Here is a 21,621-nt window from a genome sequence, read left to right as displayed (position 1 = left end):
CGAATTAGACGATATAAACCTGTATCATGCCATCGTTCTTGTTTCTTGGCACAGTTTGTCTACCCCGATACTCCGTCTATATAAAGGACATACTTAATGCAGCTGTCTATTTCCTTCGGCGTATGGATATTAGTCTCATACCTTGTATTTGCCCGAGATCCCTCTGCAGGTACCTTTGAAAGTGCATTGAAAGGGCTGTTTCCATAGTGATATTGCCACAGAGGCACGGTAAGGGAAAGGAGTGGATACAGAAATAGAATATAGATAAGCATTAGGACGTTAATCATATTAATATTCTAGACTTTCTTTCTTTCACTTTTAATAACTACCACTTGTCTGACACCTGTGAGTTAATAGTAAATAATAAGCAATCACTCTCCTTAAAGCTCTATATCCAGTGTCTTAGGTAGTTAGTACTTTACCATCTACTTTCCTTATTCACTAGTCTCTCTGTTCCTTTATCGCCCTTTTCTTTGTTCTATTATAAGACTAAATCCCGCCCCAGCTCTCTTAAGTATTTCACCTAGGCTACATATCTCTATATTTCCCTCTTGATGAAACTTCTAGATTTCTGTGCAGACACCCATAACACCATCCTAACTGGTCCTGGAACAAACGGTGTCTCCTTGGATCTGCATGGACAACAACAAACGGTGAGGGGATCATAGATAAATACACCTCCGCATTGTTAATCTACTACAAGGACGATCTCTACTTGTTGCTTCATTTTCTTTGATAGAAATAAAGCGGAAAAAAAAAATCATAACTAAGAGAAAAAGGATTCATCGCCTAGGGGAAACGAGAAAAAGCCATGTTTGCCCTTCACCATGAGTCCTTCGACCACCAAGAATCGTCCGCATTTACCTAATAATCCGCATCACCAGCTGGAATGGTCCAATTCAACGGCAAACTTATTTCTGGGCGGTGTTGGGGTGCGGAGATCATGGATGTTGGGTGCTTCACCTTCTGTGTCAATCAGCTCTGCTTCTGGTGCTCCTACCATTCCTCTCGATTCATCCTGCCAGTCTTCACTTGCTGTTGTCTCGGCTCCGTCTTCTGCCTTTGCCTCTGCCATTGCCAACCAACCTAAAAGTCGGCCGCAAGGCATACAAGACCCCCCTTCATCCTCCGTCACAATCGTCCCGCGGAGTCAGAAGAGCCAAAAAGATAATAATGAGGTCGCCTTCACTGCCAATGGTAACTTCATTAATGCTCCTACTGCGTCCCCGCCGTCAGTCTTAATGTCACCCGTGACGCCCGGGGGAATCCTTCCACAAAATCGCGAAATTCTACCTCCCTGCCCTGGGGTACCGCCAAGCCTCCCCGTGTCTACCATAACAGCTACCCCGAATGTCAGCGCTCCTCCTGTGATAAATGAGTCAACGGTGTTCGTCCATGCAACTCAACCGCTGCAGCAGTCACAGTCCTCCTCGCTTCCGTCTCCCGATTCAAGCAGTGCCTCCCATCCTAGCCCTGCTAGTGCTGGAGACCGGAATGACCGCTGTCTGTCACATGGCGTTCCTCCATCCCCTCCGCCAGTCTCCGGGCCGATGCAGATACACAGACAGCTGGAAAATCCTAGGCAAATTAACCAGCGCAATCTCATGCCCGCCACCGCAGCGCCGACCACAGTGGGCGGGGAGAGGATGGCCGAGGAAACTTCAGCGCCATCCACAATTCGAGGCGGGCAGAGACACCAGGAGATTGAGAGTCCTCAGCAGTTCATAGCCCCGGCTCCCCCTGAAGCACAGCAGCAGTCTCGACCGTCGATGACCAGCGCCCCGCCCGATTGGAACCATATTCCTTCCAGCCCCGTTGGCCTGGGTCCTTCTACTTCCTTCATCAACCAGACATTTTGGACACAGTCGCAGGAGGCCCTGGATGCTTTCGTGGCAAGAGCGGATAGTGCCATGCTGCTCTCAGAGACAGTGGAACTGCCACGGACACGTCTTCTACGGGATGCTTGTAACGAAAAGGATTTGTTCTACCTAACTCTTCATCAAATATACACCCTGCGCACCTTTGCTCCTTCGGAGTTTGCTCGGTTACCGTACGTAAGCGGACAAAACGAGACGGGCATGGAAGTTGTGCAGCAGCTTCTAGTAGACAACCACCGTTTATCAGGCGACTTCTTGAGGTGGAGCGTTAATTTTCCTCGGCCGTTGGGTGTGATGTGTCAGACACGTGAGTTCCCAATAGTTCTCCATCGGATCGCCCGTTCCCTGGGATTGTTCGCTGAAAAGTGGACGGCTTTTGATCGTCACATCCGAGAGCGCGGTTATCCCCCTTTGATTGATGAATTAGTCGTGCAATTTGGCATAACATCGACCGTACTATTATCAATAGTATTCCTAGCCTTGTCCCGAAGGATTTTCGGCACGCAGCATGAAGACCAGTTGCGGAGTATCTACAGCAAGAACAAGCGGAATTACGTCGAACGGTTCGGTTCCAGGCACACTCCGCAGCAGATTCACCGCGAGAACGAGCATTTGATCCAGGCATACAAGGCCCTTTCCCGTGCCCAGATATCGCCAGTTGGTCAACAAACTTCACCTGTGGCACAGGAGCATGCAGCTGAACCCCAGCGCTCATTGCAGCCCGTTGGGCCCACAGGGCAAATCACATATGTCGCAATCCCAAGCCCTCAGATGCCGTCCGCGCAAGTACCCGTACATAGCTCTCAATCGCAGACCCTGCCAATTGCTGTTTACGCTCCTGATGCCATGAATCGTGCCGCGCCGATGTTTCTGAATGGTCAGAGACCCCAGCATCCACCCCCTGCACGGCCAAATCTTGTGCATCCCAGGGGGCTTGACATCTCCTCTCAAGTGCCAGCTGGGCAGATGACAGGCACGGCTGCTCAGTCACCGGTGCCTGCACCTGGTGGACATCAGGCGCAAGTAGTATCGCACTCCCCTTCTCAGGATGTCCGCCAAATCCCACCGCAGCCTTCACTTCAGGCTATGTCATTCACCACTCCTGTTCATCGCATTACTACTCAAACGCGGCATGTGCAAGGACTGGTGCAGCAACCGCAGCAAAACCCGCCGATACCACAGCCGCTCCTTCCTCCGCCGGGGCCCCTACCATCTACCACGACACGGCCTCACCCTCTCCGCCATGCCCTACATCAAGCACATCTCCGCGATCCCATAGTCAAATGGACTTTCTCGGGAACGGGAGGAGAAACTACAGACAAGGAGACGAATCTGTTCCATTATTTAAAATCGTTCGCGGTACCGCCGACTCCCTTGGGGCAGACAGAGTCTGCTTTTGAATGGCAGTTTCCTCTTTCCCGAGCAGACTTTGACCGGCTTCCTCGAATCGTGCCTGGTGATATCGGCCAGCGTCTAGTGCGATCCCTGGTTGATGGTAGTCTGATCTATCGTCTGCGGTGTATTCGCATTTCGCCGTCGGCGAAAGAGGTGAGCCAGCATACTTGGTGTCTCACAGAATCTGTGTGGCCCAGTGTTATTTATATCTTTGTGAATGGCGTAGAACTCTATGTTCGCCGCAAATTTCACAACGGCAAAGATATTCCTCTTGACATCAGTGGTCACCTAAAAGAAGGCTTGAATACTATCTCCCTGCATTTCCTCCGCAGTGCCGCAGAGAGCAGAGACGTGGTATATGCATTAGCGGTGGAGGTCATGGATATCCTCAGTTTTGCTCAAGTGAAGAAGCTCGCTCAGACCCTACCCGCACCCCAGTCTCGCGAGCGGATATGTCGACGTCTTTCCTTGAGCGCTGCGGACGATGAATTAAGTATTATCAGTGACTACCTCGCTGTCAATCTAGTGGACCCGTTTATGGCTCGAATATTCAACATTCCTGCTCGCGGAATTACTTGCGAGCACGTAGAATGCTTTGACCTCGAGACATACATCTTGACCAGGGCCTCCAAGGCGGGTAAAGCTGTCTTGAAGGAGAATTGGAGATGCCCAATCTGCGGCGCAGACGCCCGTCCTCAACATTTGATCATCGATGGCTTTCTTAGTGAAGTCCGTGCCGAACTTGTACGCACGGGTTGTCTTGAGGGAGCAAGAGCAATAAGGATCAAAGCGGACGGATCTTGGGAGCTCAAGAGTGATGGGGACGTTACTTCATCTGAAAGGGAGCTTGCACGGGTACAGGAAAGCAGCTCATTGAAACGAAAACGTGAGGGCGTCGTTTCACCTCTCGCAACTCAGAGGCCGAAGACAGAAGGTGCTGGTCGAGAATCGCTAGCTTCTCGCGAATCCTCAGCATCTTTGGTCATCGAACTCGATTAGCTAGGTGATTTAATGAGGCCGCTCACTCTACATCCAACGGAGTTGATTGCTTTCGATTTCTGCATACCATCTGCACGGTGATGCATTTTGGTCGATGTTTTTCATTTATTTTACAGCACAAGATACCCCAATTCCATGTTCTTGCGCAGAAATTATATATATATTTATCGTCGTACTGCTACACTTTGCCATTGAACGATTCTGGAACAAAAGTAGTCTTGACAATTGCCTTTGGAAACTGGGAACGAAATCACGTTGCATTACGCACGGGAGAAAGTTTCGGTACGAGGAACCAGAGAGATGGCTATATTTTGTCATAAGACGACATGTATAAGACAACCACTGCGATGGGTATAATAGTCTCTGAAATAAAAAGCGCACCACAGCGCCCCTGCGGCCGTCCCATATCCACCCAGAGAGTGCGTGCATCAGGGTACTCACCTTGGTGGGGAGCCAGGTCCTGCTGGCTGCGGGCAGGCCATTGGGTTCGAGCGGCGGCCAGCAACATGCGTGAAAGCAACTCTTGACCCAACACTCGTGAACCTAGTGCATCTTTTGTTATTTCGTCCCAGCTCGACTGAAAATGTTCGCACTGCCTTGGAAGGAACGCTGAAGCAACCTTGGATGATAGATAGCCGCCTTGAAACTCAAGACACAGCGCAATGACATGCAAAGATGATAGCTAATTCCCTGGTGCACGGCATTTCACCGTCGACAGGAAATTTTCGTAAGAATGTCCAAGCCGCTCAGTCAAAGCTGTCAGGTAGCCGCTCGATGACATATTTGCCTCTGGCAACCTTCATAATTGGCACACCGGGTATCTTGCGGATGCGCCGCACAAGGTCCTTATCGTTCGTGGCGACGGTGTAGATCCTATGCTTCATAACCTATCACACCGAATTGAAATTAGCAAACGGCTTGCGAACTATGACACTCGGGAGCGGGAGAGAAGCCTTACCCTGTCCACAATGCAGTCATCGGCATAGGTACCAGCGTGATCACAATGCAGCCTATTCCATCTCGGATCCTTTGCGACCCTCAGCGCCAGCCGAAACTTCGGGCCCAGCTTCTCCAACTCGGCAATGGTGCAGTCTGTGAAGGTCGGGATGCACTTGGCGTAAAGCCTAGCCACTGTCAGTCTCGTTCGGGGGGCATTACGATGCAAATTCGCCAGCTAGCAAACGCGGTAGTCTTACAGATCCATCATAGCAGGCAGCATATCCAGTTTCGCACGGATTGTGTGCGAAACAAAGTTGGTATCCACGAGCACGGTGTAGGGAGGACCCAGGGCGGTGTTAGCGGCGAAGAACATGTTTGATGGAGCAACCGGGATGTGTCGGACGAGTTCTTCGCCTTGGGGCTTCTTCTCTTCTTTCTTGCCGTTCAAGGGCTGCTTGACGCGGTTGTCTCGCTGGCTGATGGCGCGTTTGACCTGTTGGTTCGTTGCTTGAGTTAGTATGGTGCTGGGTGCTGGTGGTTGGTTTGTGGACTTGCCTGCGCGAACTTGCGAGTCTTCTTGGCGATACCCATGGTGGTTGATGATTTGTTGCAGTTAAACAGTTCTCGAGATCAGACAAATGATTGATCGGACTCAATCAAAGACGAGGTTAAGGCGTTAAAACTGTTCATGTAAAGTTGAGCCTCTGGCTTGCTTTCGAGAAAATCTCTGCGGGCCGATGTTTCGCCGTTCAATTGGCAGCCACTCAGCAGTGGGTCTCTCGATATCGTCGCAAGATTCGGGGAAGACAGCAACAAATAGAGAAATACTTGTAGACATGTGTTCGCGAAAGTTTTAGGGGCATTCCGTTGACTTCATTACTGTTTAATATGTTTTGGGTTTAATCTCCACTGTCGTACTGTCTCCCAATGTCCCACCAACATACTACATCTGCATATTCACTGTTCAAGATACTACCCGGGTGTCATTATGGCAGCAGAACAAAATCATGGTCATGAGAACCTTGCAAATAATCATAATCCTCCCCCATCCAGTCCACGAATGGCTCTAGATCTCCCCACTCAATCTCACCTTTGCAACTTTCCGGAAGTCTCATCCTCAGCTCGCTCCTATACCAGCGTGCGAACAACACAGTGACAAGCATAACCCGCGGTTCATCCGTTCGATTCGGCATCCCAGCATGCCACAACCTAAAGTCCCGGATGATTATAGACCCTTTGGGTAATAGAGGCTGCACCGGCGGACAGAGCTTGCGTCGCGCTTCCACCAGCTCCTTCCGAATCACTCCATCATTGTCAGGCATTAGCACCGACACATCAGTGTCAGTGTGCGTGCCGGGCCAGAGCTCAGTCGCGCCATTCGTAGCTGTCGTTCCGACCAGATTTACGTTCACGCAGAAGCCGAACGGAACCCGGGGAAAGTCAAACGCGACGTCGATATGCGGCGGCTGACGACCTGCCTCTTTGGTCCTGAAGGCCGTGTTTGCACTGAGGAATCGGAGCTGTGGCTTGGGACCTAGCATGCACTCGATGATAGCGGTGGCGAAGGGGTTTGCGATGATCATCGATAAGGGATCGTGCGCCTTTGGTTCGCCGTCCTCAACATCAGGTATCTGCTCGCGAAAACGGTCAATGGCCTTTTGTACGGGGACTTCTTGCTGGATGTTCCCTGTTTCGGGCCCAAAATTCCGGTGCGTGGATCTTTTCTCGTAGAGTGTGTAAGCGTCAGGAGTCATGAGAGTGTTGAGCTGATCCAAGTAGAAAGGAGGAATTGCGTTTTGCACAATAACAACACCATCCTGGTGAAGAGCCTCGATAGCACGCTGAAGATTATGAGAATTGATTTGCCGGCTGCATATTTCAGTGTCAGTGAGGTGAATGCTGGGAATTTCTTTCGAGTGATGAGGCAATGGCTTGGAGGCCATTTCGACGATAATCACAGGGCGTTGAGCGCATGATTTCGGGCAAATGAAGCGTCTTTAAAGGAAATGTGGTAACATGCGGGGGTCGTAGATAGCGGAAAAGTCCAGCCGATCAGAGGTGGCAGATACGGAGGCATGGATGGATGAATCTGGCCATCGACAACACCTTTAATTAATGATTTCATATACTTTAATTCAATTTGGCGACTAAAAAGCCATCGGCACCCGAAATCGGGCGAAGATATACCCAAAATTCAAGAGGAAAGTCAGTGTTCCATGGCGGATAGGATATGGCGAGGTTCCAACCTCGCCTTGAACAGAATAAGATTGGTATCTAGCGCTCTTCTCCCATGAGTTGACCGAGAGATAATATCCAAAGAGACAAGAAAGAAAGAAACCCATATTATATGATATTACCTGTGCTTTCTTCACTTCCTCACACGCCTTGCATGATTAACAAGATTCTCTATCACGCCTTCAAATGCCTCCCTCTCACTGACTAGTCCATCTCGACGCTTCAGCCAGTATTCAAGGACAGAACTAGCCCGAAGCGTGACTTGCTCAAGTTCCTTGACGTGCGTCCTCAACTCCGCGTCGGTCAACCCGTCCAATGCTGCATCGGTGGTGGCACATAGTCGCCGCACGGCCGACAGATCCAGCTGCGGTGGCGGAGACCGGTCACGGCGACGAGATGTTCGATGCCGACCTGTCGGAGCAGACGTTGTGGGACTGTCAATGCCGTCTTGTGAGCCGCTTTTCCTGGCCTGACTATGAGAGCGTGAATGAACGGCAGATCCAGTAGTGTCTGAGCCGCTCAGATTGATAGATGGAAGCACGAGCTTCTTTTGCTTTGAAGCCGGCAGTATCTCATCCAGGTCAACGGGAACGCCCAAAGAAACCAAGAAAAGACGGCGAATTCGCGACTTGACCCAGTTTTGCGGCTGCAATGGCGGCGGCGCGACGAGCTGAGACCAAAGTGACAGGGATCGCTCAGTACTGAAGATGGAGGAGGCATCTTGGATTGGCTCTAGAGGAGGGAGCGATTCAACATTCTTGGAAGTGGGATAGAGTTTGTCGAGGTATTGATCCAAGGCGGCGTGGAGATCGGGAAAAGACTGGAAGGTGTCGAAATCTATTATGGGAGGCTGCGAATTTGAAATGATATTAGTATATATGCGTGCAAAAAGTGCTCAATTCATACTACAGCCATTTCTGACAAGTTTTCGTAGAGGAATACTCACAGCTAAAGGATGCGGGAGAGGCTGCTGAGGCTCAATCAATTCTGGCTCAGCAGTCTCTCCATCCGGTTCTTGAAAGCCATCGTCGAAGTCGCCAAAGTCATCATCTGCTAAATCTTGCTCTTCTGCAAAGTCGTCAAAATCGTCCGCAGCTGCATGGTCCTGAGGAGTTTCGGGTGTCGCATTGTCTTCGTAGTCACGGTCGTCCTCAACTGAATCACGAATGAGGCTTTGACTCGTTAACGAGCCTCTCAGTGAGGTGTGATCTGGATGCGCGGAGCTATTTGTTGGTAACGAATCGGGTAGATCTGAATTGGTCAATGGTCCCCCGAGACTCTGTTATGAAAAGATGATTCGAAGCATACCTGGTGCATCTGAAATCTTCTCTATCACATCTGGAGCGGCATCACTTGGGCGCCTCCTATGAGCCTGTAGACTGTAAGTCGAGTCTTCAATTGCCGTTGAATCTACTTGTGAGACCACTGTGGCAGGGACCTGCATTCCGGTGACAGATCCAGGCTCGTTTGATTCGGCGTCACCCGCAGGGGAATCGATGTCCGGTTCTGACGCTTTGATGACAAGATCTGGTACTGCGTCTGCTCTACGCTTCTCATATGCAAGCGTCCCAGGGACGTCACCATGGCTTGGTTGATTTACATCGACCTTTTCAACAATTGTTCGAGGGATGGGCGACCCTCCGGGAGTCAATGGGCGGTTTTGCGAGCCCACAGTGGACGAGCTCCTGCTATGTGACCCCGTCGGGATGATTTCAATTTCATCAGGGACAGCGTCTTGTTCCCTTTTTTCATATGCAACTGTACCGGGAACTTCACCGTGTGCGGGTCGATCGTCCACCCTCTCAACTCGAGTCAACGGGATAGGGGATGTGCGACCGGAGAGTGGGTGGGAACGAGAGCGCTCGTGGCCTTCGCTGGCGTCCGAAAAATGTTCATCATCACTGTTGGGAACCGCTGAGGAAACCGCATTGACTAGTTAATTCAATTGCTACGCAGAAGCATGAGAGAGTTGGTAAAGCCCTTACCTGAGTCTTGAGCCCCCGAGTCTTCCAACTCAGTACTCCTTCTCGGGGGCTCCAGATATGGACTGGACGGACGGGAGAGCCGCTCCGACATCTAAGACAACTCAATTTTTCCGGGAGAATTTCATATAGAACCGGTCAGTAGAGACAAGAAGGATGTCTGGAGGAAGGGTATAATGGATATATAGGTGAGGAAGGGATGCCTTGCATTGGATGACGTTGTCATCAATATGTAGTTGTTGTCGATGACCAGGTTCTACGGGAGTCTCGGCCATGTGCCTTAGGCACACATAAAACTGCGTTCGTAGTGGCCTGAGGTATCAACAGTGAAAGTTGCCCCAGGCGCCAGCCGCCAATAATACTAGGGTTGAAGCGCGCGTTTCCCTCCCCAAAGAAAGCATCTTGTGCTCCAGCTAACAGCTGCAAGCTTCACCTCGTTGCTTGCCATTGCTATTACTCCTGTTGCAATTGAGGAAAGCTTCTCCAATAACGACAGTCGTCGCATTCGCGAATTCTGCCTTGACAGGTCTCATTTTCTCCGGGCGCAGTAAGTTTCTCTCATTTTGATTTTTCCTAAGTACCCTCCACAACTGCTTTTCTTTCCGTCCCTTCTGACAGTCACCAGGGCAGCCCTGATAATCCCCACCCCCCGGCAAACGTTTCTCATCATGTCGAACACATTCTCTTTTGGTGCGCCGGCCTCCAGCGGCGCCTCAAGCGGAAGTCTATTTGGAACTGCTGGCAACGCTTTTGGCTCCAATCAGAACAGCTCCAACACCACCACCGGAGGTGGTCTCTTTGGCAATGTAGGAGCTTCCTCTAGCGGCACTTCTACACCCTCATTATTCGGATCGGCACCTGCGACGGGGAAATCTGGCAATACCCTGTTTGGTGGTGGTACCAGTGCTACGAGCAGCAGCACACCTACCGGAAGTACGCCTGCATTTAGTTTTGGAACTCAAACCAAGTCTGGTAGCACACCTCAGTCACCGTCCTTGTTTGGCGGCGGATCGCAGACACCCAAACCAGGAGAGTCTTCTGCTTCTGGGCAAACCGGCGGCAATGCTCTCTTCGGGAATGCCGCAAAGCCTGCTGGGAATATATTCGGAAGCGCCGCAGCGACTCCTGCGCCATCCGGAGGCTCACTCTTCGGCAACACCTCTACCACACCTGCTGGCCCTCCGCCACAGGGAACCGCGGCCGGGCAGGGACAGTCGCTTTTCGGACAGGCAGCTCAGAAACCAGGCGGTCTCTTCGGTGGACTGAACGCAACAACTACTTCCTCATCGACAGCCTCTCCCACAGCCACGACGGCGCCGGCGACGGGCGGGACGTCTACACTTTTTGGGGGAGCTCAACAGTCACAATCTAGCGGAGGTGGTCTCTTTGGGTCGAACGCTCAACAAAAACCAATGTTTGGAACGACTCCGTCGGCGCCCAGTGGCGGTGGTTTGTTCGGCAATGCAGCCAAGGACAAGCCTGCGGAATCAACAACCCCAACAACCACTGCTGACGGTGCTGCGAAACCCCTCTTTGGAGCTGCCCCGTCAGCACCCGCTGGGCAAGCTCAAGGGTCCTCACTCTTCAAGATGCCATCCTCTAGCGCCGATTCAGGGTCGAAACCTGCTTTCCCGTCTCTCGGTACAACTACCACAACCACGACCAGCCAACCTTCTACAGCCTTGACCACATCATCCGACACTCCGCAAAAGTCACTATTCCCCAGTCTTGGAGGTACTACGTCCGCGACCCCGTCAACTACACCAGCGGCCGCTCCAGCTGGAGGTGGTCTGTTTGGTGGACTAGGTGCGTCCAAGCCTGCGGAAACCGGTGCGGCAACAACCACCACCGCTCCCGCTTCTCAACCCGCAGCGGCGACCGGCGGACTGTTCGGTAAACCTGCTGAGACCACATCCTCCACACAGGCCCCGAGCACTGCTGCGGGCGCCACTGCAACCACTGCTGGTGCCAAGCCGTCGCTCACAGCGACTTCCGGCCCGGCAACATCGGCAACGCCCACCACTACTGGAACCGCTGCCGGGACGACCACAGCGGCCGGAGGTACTGCTCTTGGAGCATCCACGGTTGGCCCAACGCCTCCGGCGCAGTCTCGCCTGAAGAACAAGACCATGGATGAGATTATCACGAGGTGGGCTACCGATTTGACCAAGTACCAAAAGGAATTCCGGGAGCAGGCCGAGAAGGTTGCGGAATGGGACCGTATGTTGGTGGAGAATACTGCGAAGGTCCAAAAACTCTATGGCAGTACAGTCGATGCCGACCGGGCCACACAGGAGATCGAGCGCCAGCTCGCATCCGTTGAAGGGCAGCAGGAAGAGCTTAGCTCGTGGTTGGATCGGTATGAGCGTGAGGTGGATGAGATGATGTCGAAACAAGTGGGACCTGGCGAAGCCCTGCAAGGGCCGGATCAGGAACGTGAAAGAACGTATGTGACGTTACTCCCTAAATACCGATTCGTATGGCAGCTGCTAATCTCGGCAATAGCTACAAACTGGCCGAAAGGCTGTCCGAGCAGTTGGACGAAATGGGCAAGGATTTGACGAGCATGATTGAAGAAGTCAATGGTGCTTCGGCTACTCTAAGCAAGACCAACAAGGCCGATGAGCCGGTATGTACACTTGTGATCGTTTTTTTTTTAGAGGGTATCATTTCAGTCAGCATCGTTTGTGCTAACGAACCTGCCTAGATTTCTCAAATCGTGCGCATCCTCAACTCGCATCTTTCTCAACTGCAGCTTATCGACCAGGGCACATCCGAGCTCCAGGCAAAGGTCAGCGCCGCGCAAAAGTCTGGACATATATTGTCGTCGCGGTTTGGTCATGGATTCAGCAGCTCTGGGCTGGGCGGCGGAAGTGCTGCGGATGACTTCTATCGCTCCTACATGGGACGGCGGTGATTGATTCCTCATTCATGTTTTCTGATTACTAGAGCGAAGGAATCGGGGATGATGGATCGGTACAGCGATTGCAATTTCAATGCTAGGAATAATGGTTTTTCGAAGATGATTTGAGCTAATTCATTGCCAAGCTCACAATCACTGCTTGCGGTTTGCGACCTCATTCCGTGGGATTAGGCTATTCAGGAACTGGACAGATAGTAGTTTATGCTAGGCTTCGACATGGCTTCCAGAGAGTGATATTTCTTGATAGTGATAATTCTTGTGATTTGCGGCCAGACGGCAGTCAGACAAATTACATGGGAAGAGTGGACATGGTCATTCATAATAATGTGAAAGGCAACGTTGAGAGTCAGTTGCACCGTTGGGTAACCTCTGGATTCTAAGATGTGCAGGTATGGTTAAGGTAGATGTTGTTCGAATTTAGTTATTCTCGCCGCCCTGGTTGCGGGAGAGCTCCTTACTGCAGGTAGAACAGAGGTTAGCCATTTTGTCGCTTGATATATAAATAGAAGAGAACGAAGGTGATTCAGAGGGACATACAGATGCTTATCGAGCTCATTGAGATGCTCTTGTTGTTCCTGGATCTTTTTCTTGAGAGCTGCGAGCCTGGCGATCGGACATTTTAGTATCCCGTTCATCGACCCATTGCCGGGAGTGCGGCATCAAAAATCAAGGTGTGAAACATACTTCTCCTTCTCCTTCTCATGGATGTACATGCTTTCCTGCGCAGCTTCCCGGCGTGTAAAGGAATCCCTACAAGAGATTGACCAGTTAGCCCTTTCTCAACAGCTTCCGGTCGGGAATAAGTGATGTCATCCGTTTAGGCGACAGAAACAGCGCCAGCGCACTTAAGACGAAGGAAGAGAGATACAGAGAAAAGAGACATACCCGCTCTGAATGCCGCCAGGACGAGGAGCACCAGTGTCGCCTTCACCCATTCTGGGAGCAAGAGCAGAGAAGGAGCGGGTGAGAGCGCGGTTGGCGGTTGTGAGGGGACGGACGGATTGGCGGAGCATTTTTGAGATGGATGCTGTTATACGAGAATGGGATGGCAGAAAGAATGGTAGGAACTGGTGAACAAATGACAATATGGAAAATGATGTGTGTCAGAGAATATGATGAGGAGGAAAGACGGCTCTTTATGAGTGGTTGGTGATGGTGGTGTTGGTGGCTTGATTGTACGAGGTACCTCTCAGCTCAGTTGGGTTAGCTCGCCAGTGCTGCCTGTCAATCAAGTCTCGGACCTGGACTGGGCCTTAATGCCGTCGGCCGGAATCACTTATGACGACATGAAAGAGCTCAATATATCATGTGACCTATTGTGTTAGTCAGGTCGAAATACTTGCTTACCCGGTCGGTACTAGTGCAGAATAGGGGGGATAGCCTGCTTACATGATCTGTGTCTGGTGAGGTCAGGTGAACACCAAAAGCCGTTTCTGTGTTGAGTGCTTCTAGATTCTCATGACGGCCAACAAGGAACTATTCAGATCTAAGCCTCGTTCTGCCAGAAAAAAAAATAAAGGCAATGAGGACGAGGGTCGCGAGGGATCAATAGCTCACAGTCAGCAGCGCAGCTTCAAGGTGCAGCTGTTCGTCAAGGACTTCAACAATCTACGGAGTACTATTATTATATTCCTACCTACTATCCACCCAAGAGAACTACTCGTTCATTTGCGGGTGCATAGCCTTGATAAACCATGGAAAAGTTCCCTGGTGGCAGCCAGAGTCTGGAGTAAGGTATTTAAGATCCGGTCCTGGCTCTTCCAGTACAGATTCGCACCATGAAGTCTAATATGAAGGATTGTTCTCCAGTGAGGTGTCATGTAGTTTACAGAGGAGCTTCAATCACTAGTATAGATAGATCATGGCTAATTAAAAAAAAAAAATTCAAGTCCTTGGAGGACGAAAGGAGGATCCTATCTCTCATACCCGCGGGACGATTGGCGGATGTGAAATAGGGATGACGATGGATGGCCCACCGAACCACACAAACGACCAAGAGGTGGTCTGGAGATAGGAGGGAGGGAGACAGACAGGGAGACAGGAGAAGCAGTTCATTATAGTGAAGAATGGGATCATTGTATGAAATCTGGAAGAGAGCTGTGAAATGAGTAAGATGATAAGCAATCGAAGAGAATTCTGAATTTTTATACCACCCGAATAATCCCTCCCACTCTAGGGATAGTAAAAACAAGCAGCAAATCACGTGTCGTCGAGGAGAGAGAGGTCACTGCATTGTTCTCTTGGATTCTGTTGTGCTTCTCTCAGCCAGACAGCAAGCAGCCTCATGAAAATTATTATTCCTACTACTACCGCCAAATAGTAACTGGAGTAGTACCAGAGCCAGCCAGCGCCAGCGCCAGCGCCAGCACCAGAACCAGCACCAGTATCGGCACTCCTGCTTCTCACCTACCACTATCTACTATTACCACCACCGCCGCCGCTAGTCCCCCTCTTCCCCCCTTCTCCCTTGTCTCTCCCTCTCTCTTTTCCCCTCCCACTTCAACTTTCCTTCCCCCATCTTCTATTTCCAACTCCAAATATTTACCTCCAAAACTTCCAACAACCTTGCTCTCCTTCCCTTCATTTATCTACTTCTCATTCTAAAAAAAAAACTCCTATCAGGCCGTTTAGTTAGGTGAGTTTTCTTCTGCATGTTTCCCCTCCTTTTCTCCCTGAGCCACTGCTTCCCAAATGATGGTCAACCTCATCATCACCACATTGCAACCTTACCGTTACTCTTGCAAGCCGCACAAAAATCTCGTCTGGGCGTGCAGGGATGGAATTTGTGGCCATTCAATCGCCAAAACTGTGTAATCGCCGGATCAGATCTTGTTTTGACAACCGCTTCACACCCCTCCCATGTCTGTCGGAATGGGACCTTCCAACAACGCATATGAACGGATCTCCTTAAGGGAGGCAGCGCTAGCGCAGCCCAGAATGTCAACAATATTCCATGACTTCTTCCAGCTGCCTTGATTCCATAATCTTGAAAAAATCGGCTGCAAAACACGATATTTTTGCCCAGGCTGTATCGAATGGGAGCCTCAAGATGGGAGAGTTCGTGGAGGGGTATTGTACTCGGCGCCCGTCGAATCACCAACGTGATTTCGCAGCCTCACTTGCGACCCTGTGACTGCCGTCATATTGCCCCTCGCCCTTTTTTACACGATCAGTATCGCACGGCTCCCCGGACATCCCTCACAACCAGACGAGATTGCTTCTTGACCATTCATTTTGTTCATACTGATAAAAGCTGTTGCTAACCGCCAGTGTTGATCAGAACCTCCTCCACAATGGGTCACGAAGATGCTGTTTACCTGGCCAAGCTCGCCGAGCAGGCTGAGCGCTACGAAGGTTTGTTATCTGAAGCAACGCCCAATCTATTGAGGTTCTCAGACTAACAGCTTCGCTTCAGAGATGGTCGAGAACATGAAGGTTGTGGCCTCCTCCGATGTAGAGCTCACCGTCGAGGAGCGGAATCTTCTCTCTGTCGCCTACAAGAACGTCATTGGAGCCAGACGTGCGTCGTGGAGAATTGTCACCTCGATTGAGCAGAAGGAGGAATCGAAGGGCAACGAGTCCCAGGTCGCTCTGATCAAGGAGTACCGCCAGAAGATCGAGGCCGAGCTTGCTAAGATCTGCGACGACATCCTGGACGTTCTGGACAAGCACCTGATCCCCTCTGCTGCGAGTGGCGAGTCCAAGGTCTTCTACCATAAGATGTACGTCGTCTTTATCCTCTCTGCCAGATTACGAAGAAGGTGGGGGCGAATGTACTGATTTCTCATCTTTTTGAATCAACAGGAAGGGTGACTACCACCGTTACCTTGCCGAGTTCGCCGTTGGCGACCGCCGCAAGGCCGCCGCCGACGCCTCTCTCGAGGCTTACAAGAACGCTACCGAAGTCGCTCAAACCGACCTCGCTCCCACCCATCCCATCCGCCTTGGATTGGCTCTTAACTTCTCCGTCTTCTACTACGAAATCCTCAACTCTCCCGACCAGGCTTGCCACCTTGCCAAGCTCGCTTTCGATGATGCCATTGCTGGTATGTCAACTCTATATCCGCGATAACACACAATGGAGTTGCACGAAGACTAACACGCCACAGAGCTCGACACCCTGAGCGAAGAGAGCTACAAGGACTCCACTCTCATCATGCAGCTTCTCAGAGACAACCTGGTAAGTTTCCTTTCCTTTGGACGATTTTCTCATGGAGTATGTCCTAACGGACTTAGACTCTCTGGACCTCATCTGAGGCTGAGCCCGCTGCTGAGTCGAACACTCCTGCCGAGAAGAAGGAGGAGGCCCCTGCCGCTGAGGGCGAGAAGCCCGCTGAATAAACAAGGAAAAACATAAAAAAAAAGATGGAGGAATTCGCGTCCGACCGCGGATGGAACTAACAAGGGTGAGGGGCTTGCTTGTTAGCGCACAGTAGAACTGAAGCGCATGAGAAGGAGCGGTGATAAGATGCACTTCCCATTCACGTCACTATTAGCCCTCTAGGCCGGGGACCTCTCCGATGATCTTGGCACAGAGGGACGAAGATGCGATTTCGTGAAGATCTTTGGACCGTTTCTCTCTTTTCGTGTCTATAGTCACGTCGCGCTGCTTGAGAGTTCTGCCTGGCATCTAGGTTGATGGCCCTTGTTCTATCTATCCATGGTCCCCGTCCTTCATCTTGTTTACCCGTCTTGTGAATTTTCTCGTTTGCAATTTTGCTTATCACCTCCATTACCCAAAGAATACCTTTCTGTCTTACAGAATCGCGCTCTCCACCAAGTCCCCCCAATCTTTACACACCCGAGAGTCCTGACTTGTCGTCACGGGTCCTGTCTTGGTTTCCCTATCTACGTATTTTGTGCCGCGCACGGCGTTTGATTCTTCGCCTTAGCTCAAATTTAGATCTAAACCCAGGCGCAGGTTGAAATTTACCCCGAAGCGGAATTTGGCTCCACAGTAACTACTCGTTAACCCAATCTATGCGCCGCGATCTTTTGGATAGGCACAGGACACAACAGAACGTCACTTGACTATTGTCCCTATGATCCAACTCGATGAGACGTATCAGGATATTACTCAACCTGAATACTCACGCAATCTTCCATAGCCGCTCGCCTCCGCCTCAGCCTCACATCCTGAAACCATGACGTATGCGGCGTGCCCCAGCCGCCCTTAATTTCAACCTGTCCTTGTTATAGGTATCTATATAGGGGAAATTATAGGATATCCGTTGCTTAGCCACATTTGCCATATCTGCTATGGCGTCGAAAGGTACTACTACGATCGATCATCAGGATATATATTTATATATATATTTCTTTTTTCGTCAGGGGGGTAGAGAAGACCCACCGTTATATTCAGAATATGACGATGCCCGCCCCCCATAGGCCATATGGCGTGCACGATTGAAGATGATGTCATTGTTCCTCTCTGTTTGGCTTTGTTTCATTTTCTGCATTTCTTGTTATCCTTCCTACAAAAAGGCAGAGTCGATGGCGTTTCGGCTTGGTTTATCTCGCTTGCATCAGTTGTGATGTCTCGATGGGAGTAACTGAACTGACTTCTGGTGGTCTTCTCCATACTAGGAGCACGCTGCAATGCGTATTGTCTTGTGGATAGAGGAATTGCTGACGCTACGACGACTGGTATTAAACGTCTATACTAGTTTGTAAGATGAATGCATTATGATGTGCGCCACTGGATCCTCGCCATAGCGGTTAGATCTGAATAGTATGTGGGAGTGCGATATGTGGTATGTGGCGCTCGAGTTTCGCACTTTGGCAGTGAATTGAAGCCAGGAAGACTAAAGTGGCTGGCTCGATGCACTGCGTCAATCATCCCGGTACAGAATACATCAGTACGAAGCGGGAGTTCAAGCACTCGGAGGTTAAGCCTGGTTGGTGCAATAAATGCCTCTTGCCAGGGAGAGAGAAATGCCATCTTGATTGATTCCTTGATTCCCGGAGCGCCCTTTTTTTTTTTTTTTGAGGTGAAAATATGCCCAGGATAGAAGTTTATATTGAACTCAATTCAGTCATACTAACTAATATCAAACTGTGCACCCTTGGGTATGGTTAAGCAAATGTCTTTCAGAGCCAAACAAACACAGCCATGAGACCTAGACGGGACAAATGTACACGCGAAAAGTAAATGAAACCTCACTGGCTGCTCCATGAAAATGCTTTCCCGCAATTTTTCTGACCATGAGATCAAATGCGTCCTAGTGCGGCTCCAATGTCATTCAAGTCTAGGTTAATGATCCCACAACCAAACGCCGAGCGTGCTATGCCACAAAAATACACTAGGCCACCGTGGTAAATGAAAGAGAGAAAATATGAGGCAAAGGGGGGGAGGGGAAAGAAGTGAAAATAACGACAATAAAGTCAAGGCTGCCCAAGAACGGAACGGGATGTAATCCGAAACCCTCGCAAGGCAGTAAAGTGTAGGTAAGGCATGTCTCAAGATCAGCCGCAAGGATATACAAGGCAGAAATCATGCACGACTCAAGGCGGCGGATCGAATTCCATAGCAACACATGGCATGTTGTGATGTCACACTTTCTCTCTCCCTTGGGCATATCGCACGGACACCATCACCTGCAGAATTTGATTTGTTGTTTGAAGTGTGTTGTTGTACAGAGGGCTTGATCGCCGCTTGATTGAAAACGTCATGGGTTGTTAGATTTGTTCTTTTTGAGCAATGGTAGGCGCGAAACTGAGACGAGTCCGCTTGAAGGACCTTTAGACAATTCCGGCAAGGCAACCAACATTGGAATGAACAATGTCATGTTCAAAAGTTGTCAATAATGTAAGTTGCAGGTCTGCAGCAGCACGGACCCGGCTTGGGTAGATATTCTGTTATTGTTGTAATGGCAAAGTGGCTGTTCTGCGACTCATCGAGTCTGCAAACTGTTATCCAGCTAGTAAAGATGCTGTGTAGTATCGATCGAAGTATGAAGTGTAGATGGACAGAAGTCGATGTAAGCCGAGATTCAGCATGCCCGGGCATGAATGTTCTCAACATCATATTGCCCCGTCACCGAGGCCGCTGATCCTGTCGGTTCTGGGGTCTAAGGTGGCGCACACGTTATTTATGCGATCTCTTGACTTTGGTACTCGATCTCGTCAATTCGGCCTTGGTCATGTTGCGCGTAAGTCCGCCGATATAGTCTTGCAAAAATTTATTCTCGCTTTCGAGTTTGTCATGATCGGACTTGACCGCCTCAATACGTTCTGCAAGAGCTTGGAGAGAGGACTGAAGAGCCTTTGCTTGCCTAGATTATAAAACAAAAATTAGCACAGCACTACTACCACGGTAGGTGGTGTATCGGTAAACTCACTCCTGCAAGGTTTGTCTTGCCTCCTTGCCCAAGCGCTCCAGATCAGCAGAATTGCGACGGGGACTCATGGCTCGAGCGTCGTCGGGCGGGAATTCTTCCTCTTCGATTTCGATTTCTGGATGATCGCGAGGCACTAGGATTGATGCACTTGGCTTTCGGCTAGCCATTCGAGGGCGTTCAGAACGACCCCTTCGTTCACTTTCTGCGTCGGATATGGAAGAAGATGAAGAGAGGGAGGACATGTGTACGCGACCGGTATCATGGGGTTGTGGTAGACTTGCAATAGGCGAGGATCCGTGTACATCCGACGTAGATGCCATGGTACTTCCGCAATGGTGGCGGGGGTCGTTGACTCTTGAGAGGGTCCGTGGCTTCCTGGGAAAAAGCAAACTGACGATCCGCGTAGAATGGCTGTGAAGGTTTAGCCTTGTCGTTTCCTGCCTAACAGAAATCTTTCGCCAGTACGATCAGTGAGAGAACCGATATTTGGTACTACCTCCAGCGATTTACTCAGATTAAATCTGTGTTCGTCGCTCGAGGTAGTTTGTCGGGACCAAGTAGGTGAGCGAACGTCTCTCCGAAAGTGGTAGCGAAGACCTTCTGCAATCCTGATAATGAACAGATTGAGAATTTGAGTAAAGTCCAATTGCTACAAAAAAGGACGAAAAAGATGCTGAATAGTAGGAGAGTTGTGACCCCAGGAACGAGTCAGGAGAAACGGAAAGGGAGAGTTTCGGGTAAGCGTTTATCAGGTTAGCGAAAAGATGTCGAGGTTCCGAAAACTCGGGATAGAAAGAATTTAGAGTGTTTGTTCTCTGAGTCGATTGTCAATCCAGCGATTCCTCTTTCTCGTTCAGTCTGTTCCCAGTTTTTGATGCGTTCAAGAAGCGCTTGTGGAAACGGGGCCCGGTCGCAGTCCGAAAACGGGCGGATAGGAGGTAGAAGGTGGACAGTGTGAAGTACGTTGGCGGGAGTGTCAAAAACAACAACGGCGGGGAGATAACTGAGGAAACGAAGAGGAAAATAGTTTCAGAGTAAGTAGGAAGGCGGCAAGGCGGAGTGTACGTAGTAAGAAGAAAAGAGGGGAGGGAAAAAGAAAGAAATAGAATCAAAATGATTGACAGTACTCTAGTGTATGGAGTACGAGTACAGAGTAGGTAGGCAGATAGTGAGTTGTCTGGTAGACTACTAGGTGAGTAGGAGGTTCTCCGTAATGGAAGCTAGTTAGCAGTTTGTAGCGGTAGGAGTGTTCATTGGAACCATATTAAATTATGATTACTACTGGTAAGATCAAAAAGTAGGAAGAAGTGTGGTAGCTGGGGGAGATGATGCTTGGATGGAGTAACTGGTGAAAAAAAATTACCAATATTGAATATCAATCTGAAAAAATTAAAAATGAATATTGAAAATAAATATAATATGAAATATTGATTTTATAAAACTGCTGGTAACAACAAGATAGGTAATAGATAAATATGCTCCCGGCCGGCTTCCTCTGAGGAGGAGTATGGAACCCTCGATGTGAGAGGGTACGTACACTTGTCTTAGTGTAGAAGTACAGACTCTGTACCTATGGAGTACCTAAGAAGTGGTACTTTTGGCGGGAAGGAGTAATCAAAATCTGGTATTGGTAGTCTTGTTAGGTACAAATGTCTAACCAGATAAAGTTAGGGGCAGGAAGACTCGTGGCCGCCACTTGATTTCAGCATTCCTTTTGTTGTTAGACCCACGGAGTTGATACCGCTAAAAGGAGTTAGTGAATTCAGAGCATGGTCATACGCGCATATGGATACAGAGTCAAAGGCAGTTGGAATTTCGGTGAAGAGGCGCCCCATTTGGCGCGGTTCCAGTAGAATTAGCGGTGGCGGCTGGTCAGTGGATTCCTCTTTTCAACCTATTCAATCTAGTCTGGTTTTAGTGAGTTTTCCAGC

At 50.0% G+C, this 21,621-nt stretch overlaps 8 protein-coding genes across 8 annotated transcripts; 3 read left to right on the top strand and 5 right to left on the bottom strand.

The window, feature by feature from the left end:
* Nucleotides 1-53: 53 nt before the first annotated feature.
* On the top strand, nt 54-4,484 carry AFUA_2G03350 (MIZ zinc finger domain protein). Its single transcript, XM_744377.2, has one exon. The coding sequence runs from the start codon at nt 828-830 to the stop codon at nt 4,269-4,271; it is 3,444 nt and encodes a 1,147-aa protein (XP_749470.1). The 5' UTR covers nt 54-827; the 3' UTR covers nt 4,272-4,484.
* Nucleotides 4,485-4,498: 14 nt separating this feature from the next.
* Nucleotides 4,499-5,938, bottom strand: AFUA_2G03340 (rRNA-processing FCF1 family protein). Its single transcript, XM_744376.2, has 4 exons — nt 5,766-5,938; nt 5,468-5,703; nt 5,230-5,395; nt 4,499-5,158 (listed from the first exon to the last, which is right to left on the bottom strand). Exons 1-4 carry the CDS (start codon nt 5,799-5,801, stop codon nt 5,018-5,020), a joined length of 579 nt encoding a protein of 192 aa, XP_749469.1. The 5' UTR covers nt 5,802-5,938; the 3' UTR covers nt 4,499-5,017.
* Nucleotides 5,939-6,196: 258 nt separating this feature from the next.
* On the bottom strand, nt 6,197-7,153 carry AFUA_2G03330 (phytanoyl-CoA dioxygenase family protein; the record flags this gene model as incomplete). Its single annotated transcript, XM_744375.1, has 1 exon — nt 6,197-7,153. The coding sequence occupies one exon, from the start codon at nt 7,151-7,153 to the stop codon at nt 6,197-6,199; it is 957 nt and encodes a 318-aa protein (XP_749468.1).
* Nucleotides 7,154-7,578: 425 nt separating this feature from the next.
* On the bottom strand, nt 7,579-9,521 carry AFUA_2G03320 (DUF5102 domain-containing protein; the record flags this gene model as incomplete). Its single annotated transcript, XM_744374.1, has 4 exons — nt 7,579-8,265; nt 8,392-8,654; nt 8,754-9,377; nt 9,431-9,521. The coding sequence occupies 4 exons, from the start codon at nt 9,519-9,521 to the stop codon at nt 7,579-7,581; spliced, it is 1,665 nt and encodes a 554-aa protein (XP_749467.1).
* A 574-nt stretch (nt 9,522-10,095) lies between these two features.
* On the top strand, nt 10,096-12,344 carry AFUA_2G03310 (putative nucleoporin Nsp1; the record flags this gene model as incomplete). The annotated part of the gene is made up of 3 exons (XM_744373.1): nt 10,096-11,873; nt 11,933-12,056; nt 12,135-12,344. 3 exons carry the CDS (start codon nt 10,096-10,098, stop codon nt 12,342-12,344), a joined length of 2,112 nt encoding a protein of 703 aa, XP_749466.1.
* An 851-nt stretch (nt 12,345-13,195) lies between these two features.
* On the bottom strand, nt 13,196-13,363 carry AFUA_2G03300 (uncharacterized protein; the record flags this gene model as incomplete). Its single annotated transcript, XM_744372.1, has 1 exon — nt 13,196-13,363. The coding sequence occupies one exon, from the start codon at nt 13,361-13,363 to the stop codon at nt 13,196-13,198; it is 168 nt and encodes a 55-aa protein (XP_749465.1).
* Nucleotides 13,364-13,802: 439 nt separating this feature from the next.
* On the top strand, nt 13,803-17,600 carry artA (14-3-3 adaptor artA). Its single transcript, XM_744371.2, has 6 exons — nt 13,803-14,985; nt 15,631-15,704; nt 15,766-16,072; nt 16,155-16,396; nt 16,460-16,530; nt 16,587-17,600. Exons 2-6 carry the CDS (start codon nt 15,644-15,646, stop codon nt 16,689-16,691), a joined length of 786 nt encoding a protein of 261 aa, XP_749464.1. The 5' UTR covers nt 13,803-14,985; nt 15,631-15,643; the 3' UTR covers nt 16,692-17,600.
* A 737-nt stretch (nt 17,601-18,337) lies between these two features.
* zipD (short coiled-coil protein) lies at nt 18,338-21,168 on the bottom strand. The gene is made up of 2 exons (XM_744370.2): nt 19,691-21,168; nt 18,338-19,624 (listed from the first exon to the last, which is right to left on the bottom strand). Exons 1-2 carry the CDS (start codon nt 20,008-20,010, stop codon nt 19,438-19,440), a joined length of 507 nt encoding a protein of 168 aa, XP_749463.2. The 5' UTR covers nt 20,011-21,168; the 3' UTR covers nt 18,338-19,437.
* Between the last annotated feature and the right edge of the window lie 453 nt (nt 21,169-21,621).

Source organism: Aspergillus fumigatus, chromosome 2 (assembly GCF_000002655.1).
Source record: "Aspergillus fumigatus Af293 chromosome 2, whole genome shotgun sequence".
Taxonomy (NCBI): Eukaryota; Fungi; Ascomycota; class Eurotiomycetes; order Eurotiales; family Aspergillaceae; genus Aspergillus; species Aspergillus fumigatus.
Note: the sequence above shows the minus strand (reverse complement) of the source record. Positions and strands in the feature narration are given on the sequence as shown.

Coding starts and splice junctions, on each gene's coding strand:
- AFUA_2G03350 (XM_744377.2), top strand. CDS start 828: ATGAGTCCTTCGACCACCAAGAATCGTCCGCATTTACCTAATAATCCG.
- zipD (XM_744370.2), bottom strand. CDS start 20,010: ATGGCATCTACGTCGGATGTACACGGATCCTCGCCTATTGCAAGTCTA. Junction 19,625..19,690: donor GCAAGACAAACCTTGCAGGA/GTGAGTTTACCG, acceptor TTTATAATCTAG/GCAAGCAAAGGCTCTTCAGT.
- artA (XM_744371.2), top strand. CDS start 15,644: ATGGGTCACGAAGATGCTGTTTACCTGGCCAAGCTCGCCGAGCAGGCT. Junction 15,705..15,765: donor GCAGGCTGAGCGCTACGAAG/GTTTGTTATCTG, acceptor GCTTCGCTTCAG/AGATGGTCGAGAACATGAAG. Junction 16,073..16,154: donor AAGGTCTTCTACCATAAGAT/GTACGTCGTCTT, acceptor TTGAATCAACAG/GAAGGGTGACTACCACCGTT.
- AFUA_2G03340 (XM_744376.2), bottom strand. CDS start 5,801: ATGGGTATCGCCAAGAAGACTCGCAAGTTCGCGCAG. Junction 5,704..5,765: donor AGACTCGCAAGTTCGCGCAG/GCAAGTCCACAA, acceptor ACGAACCAACAG/GTCAAACGCGCCATCAGCCA. Junction 5,159..5,229: donor ATGACTGCATTGTGGACAGG/GTAAGGCTTCTC, acceptor TCGGTGTGATAG/GTTATGAAGCATAGGATCTA.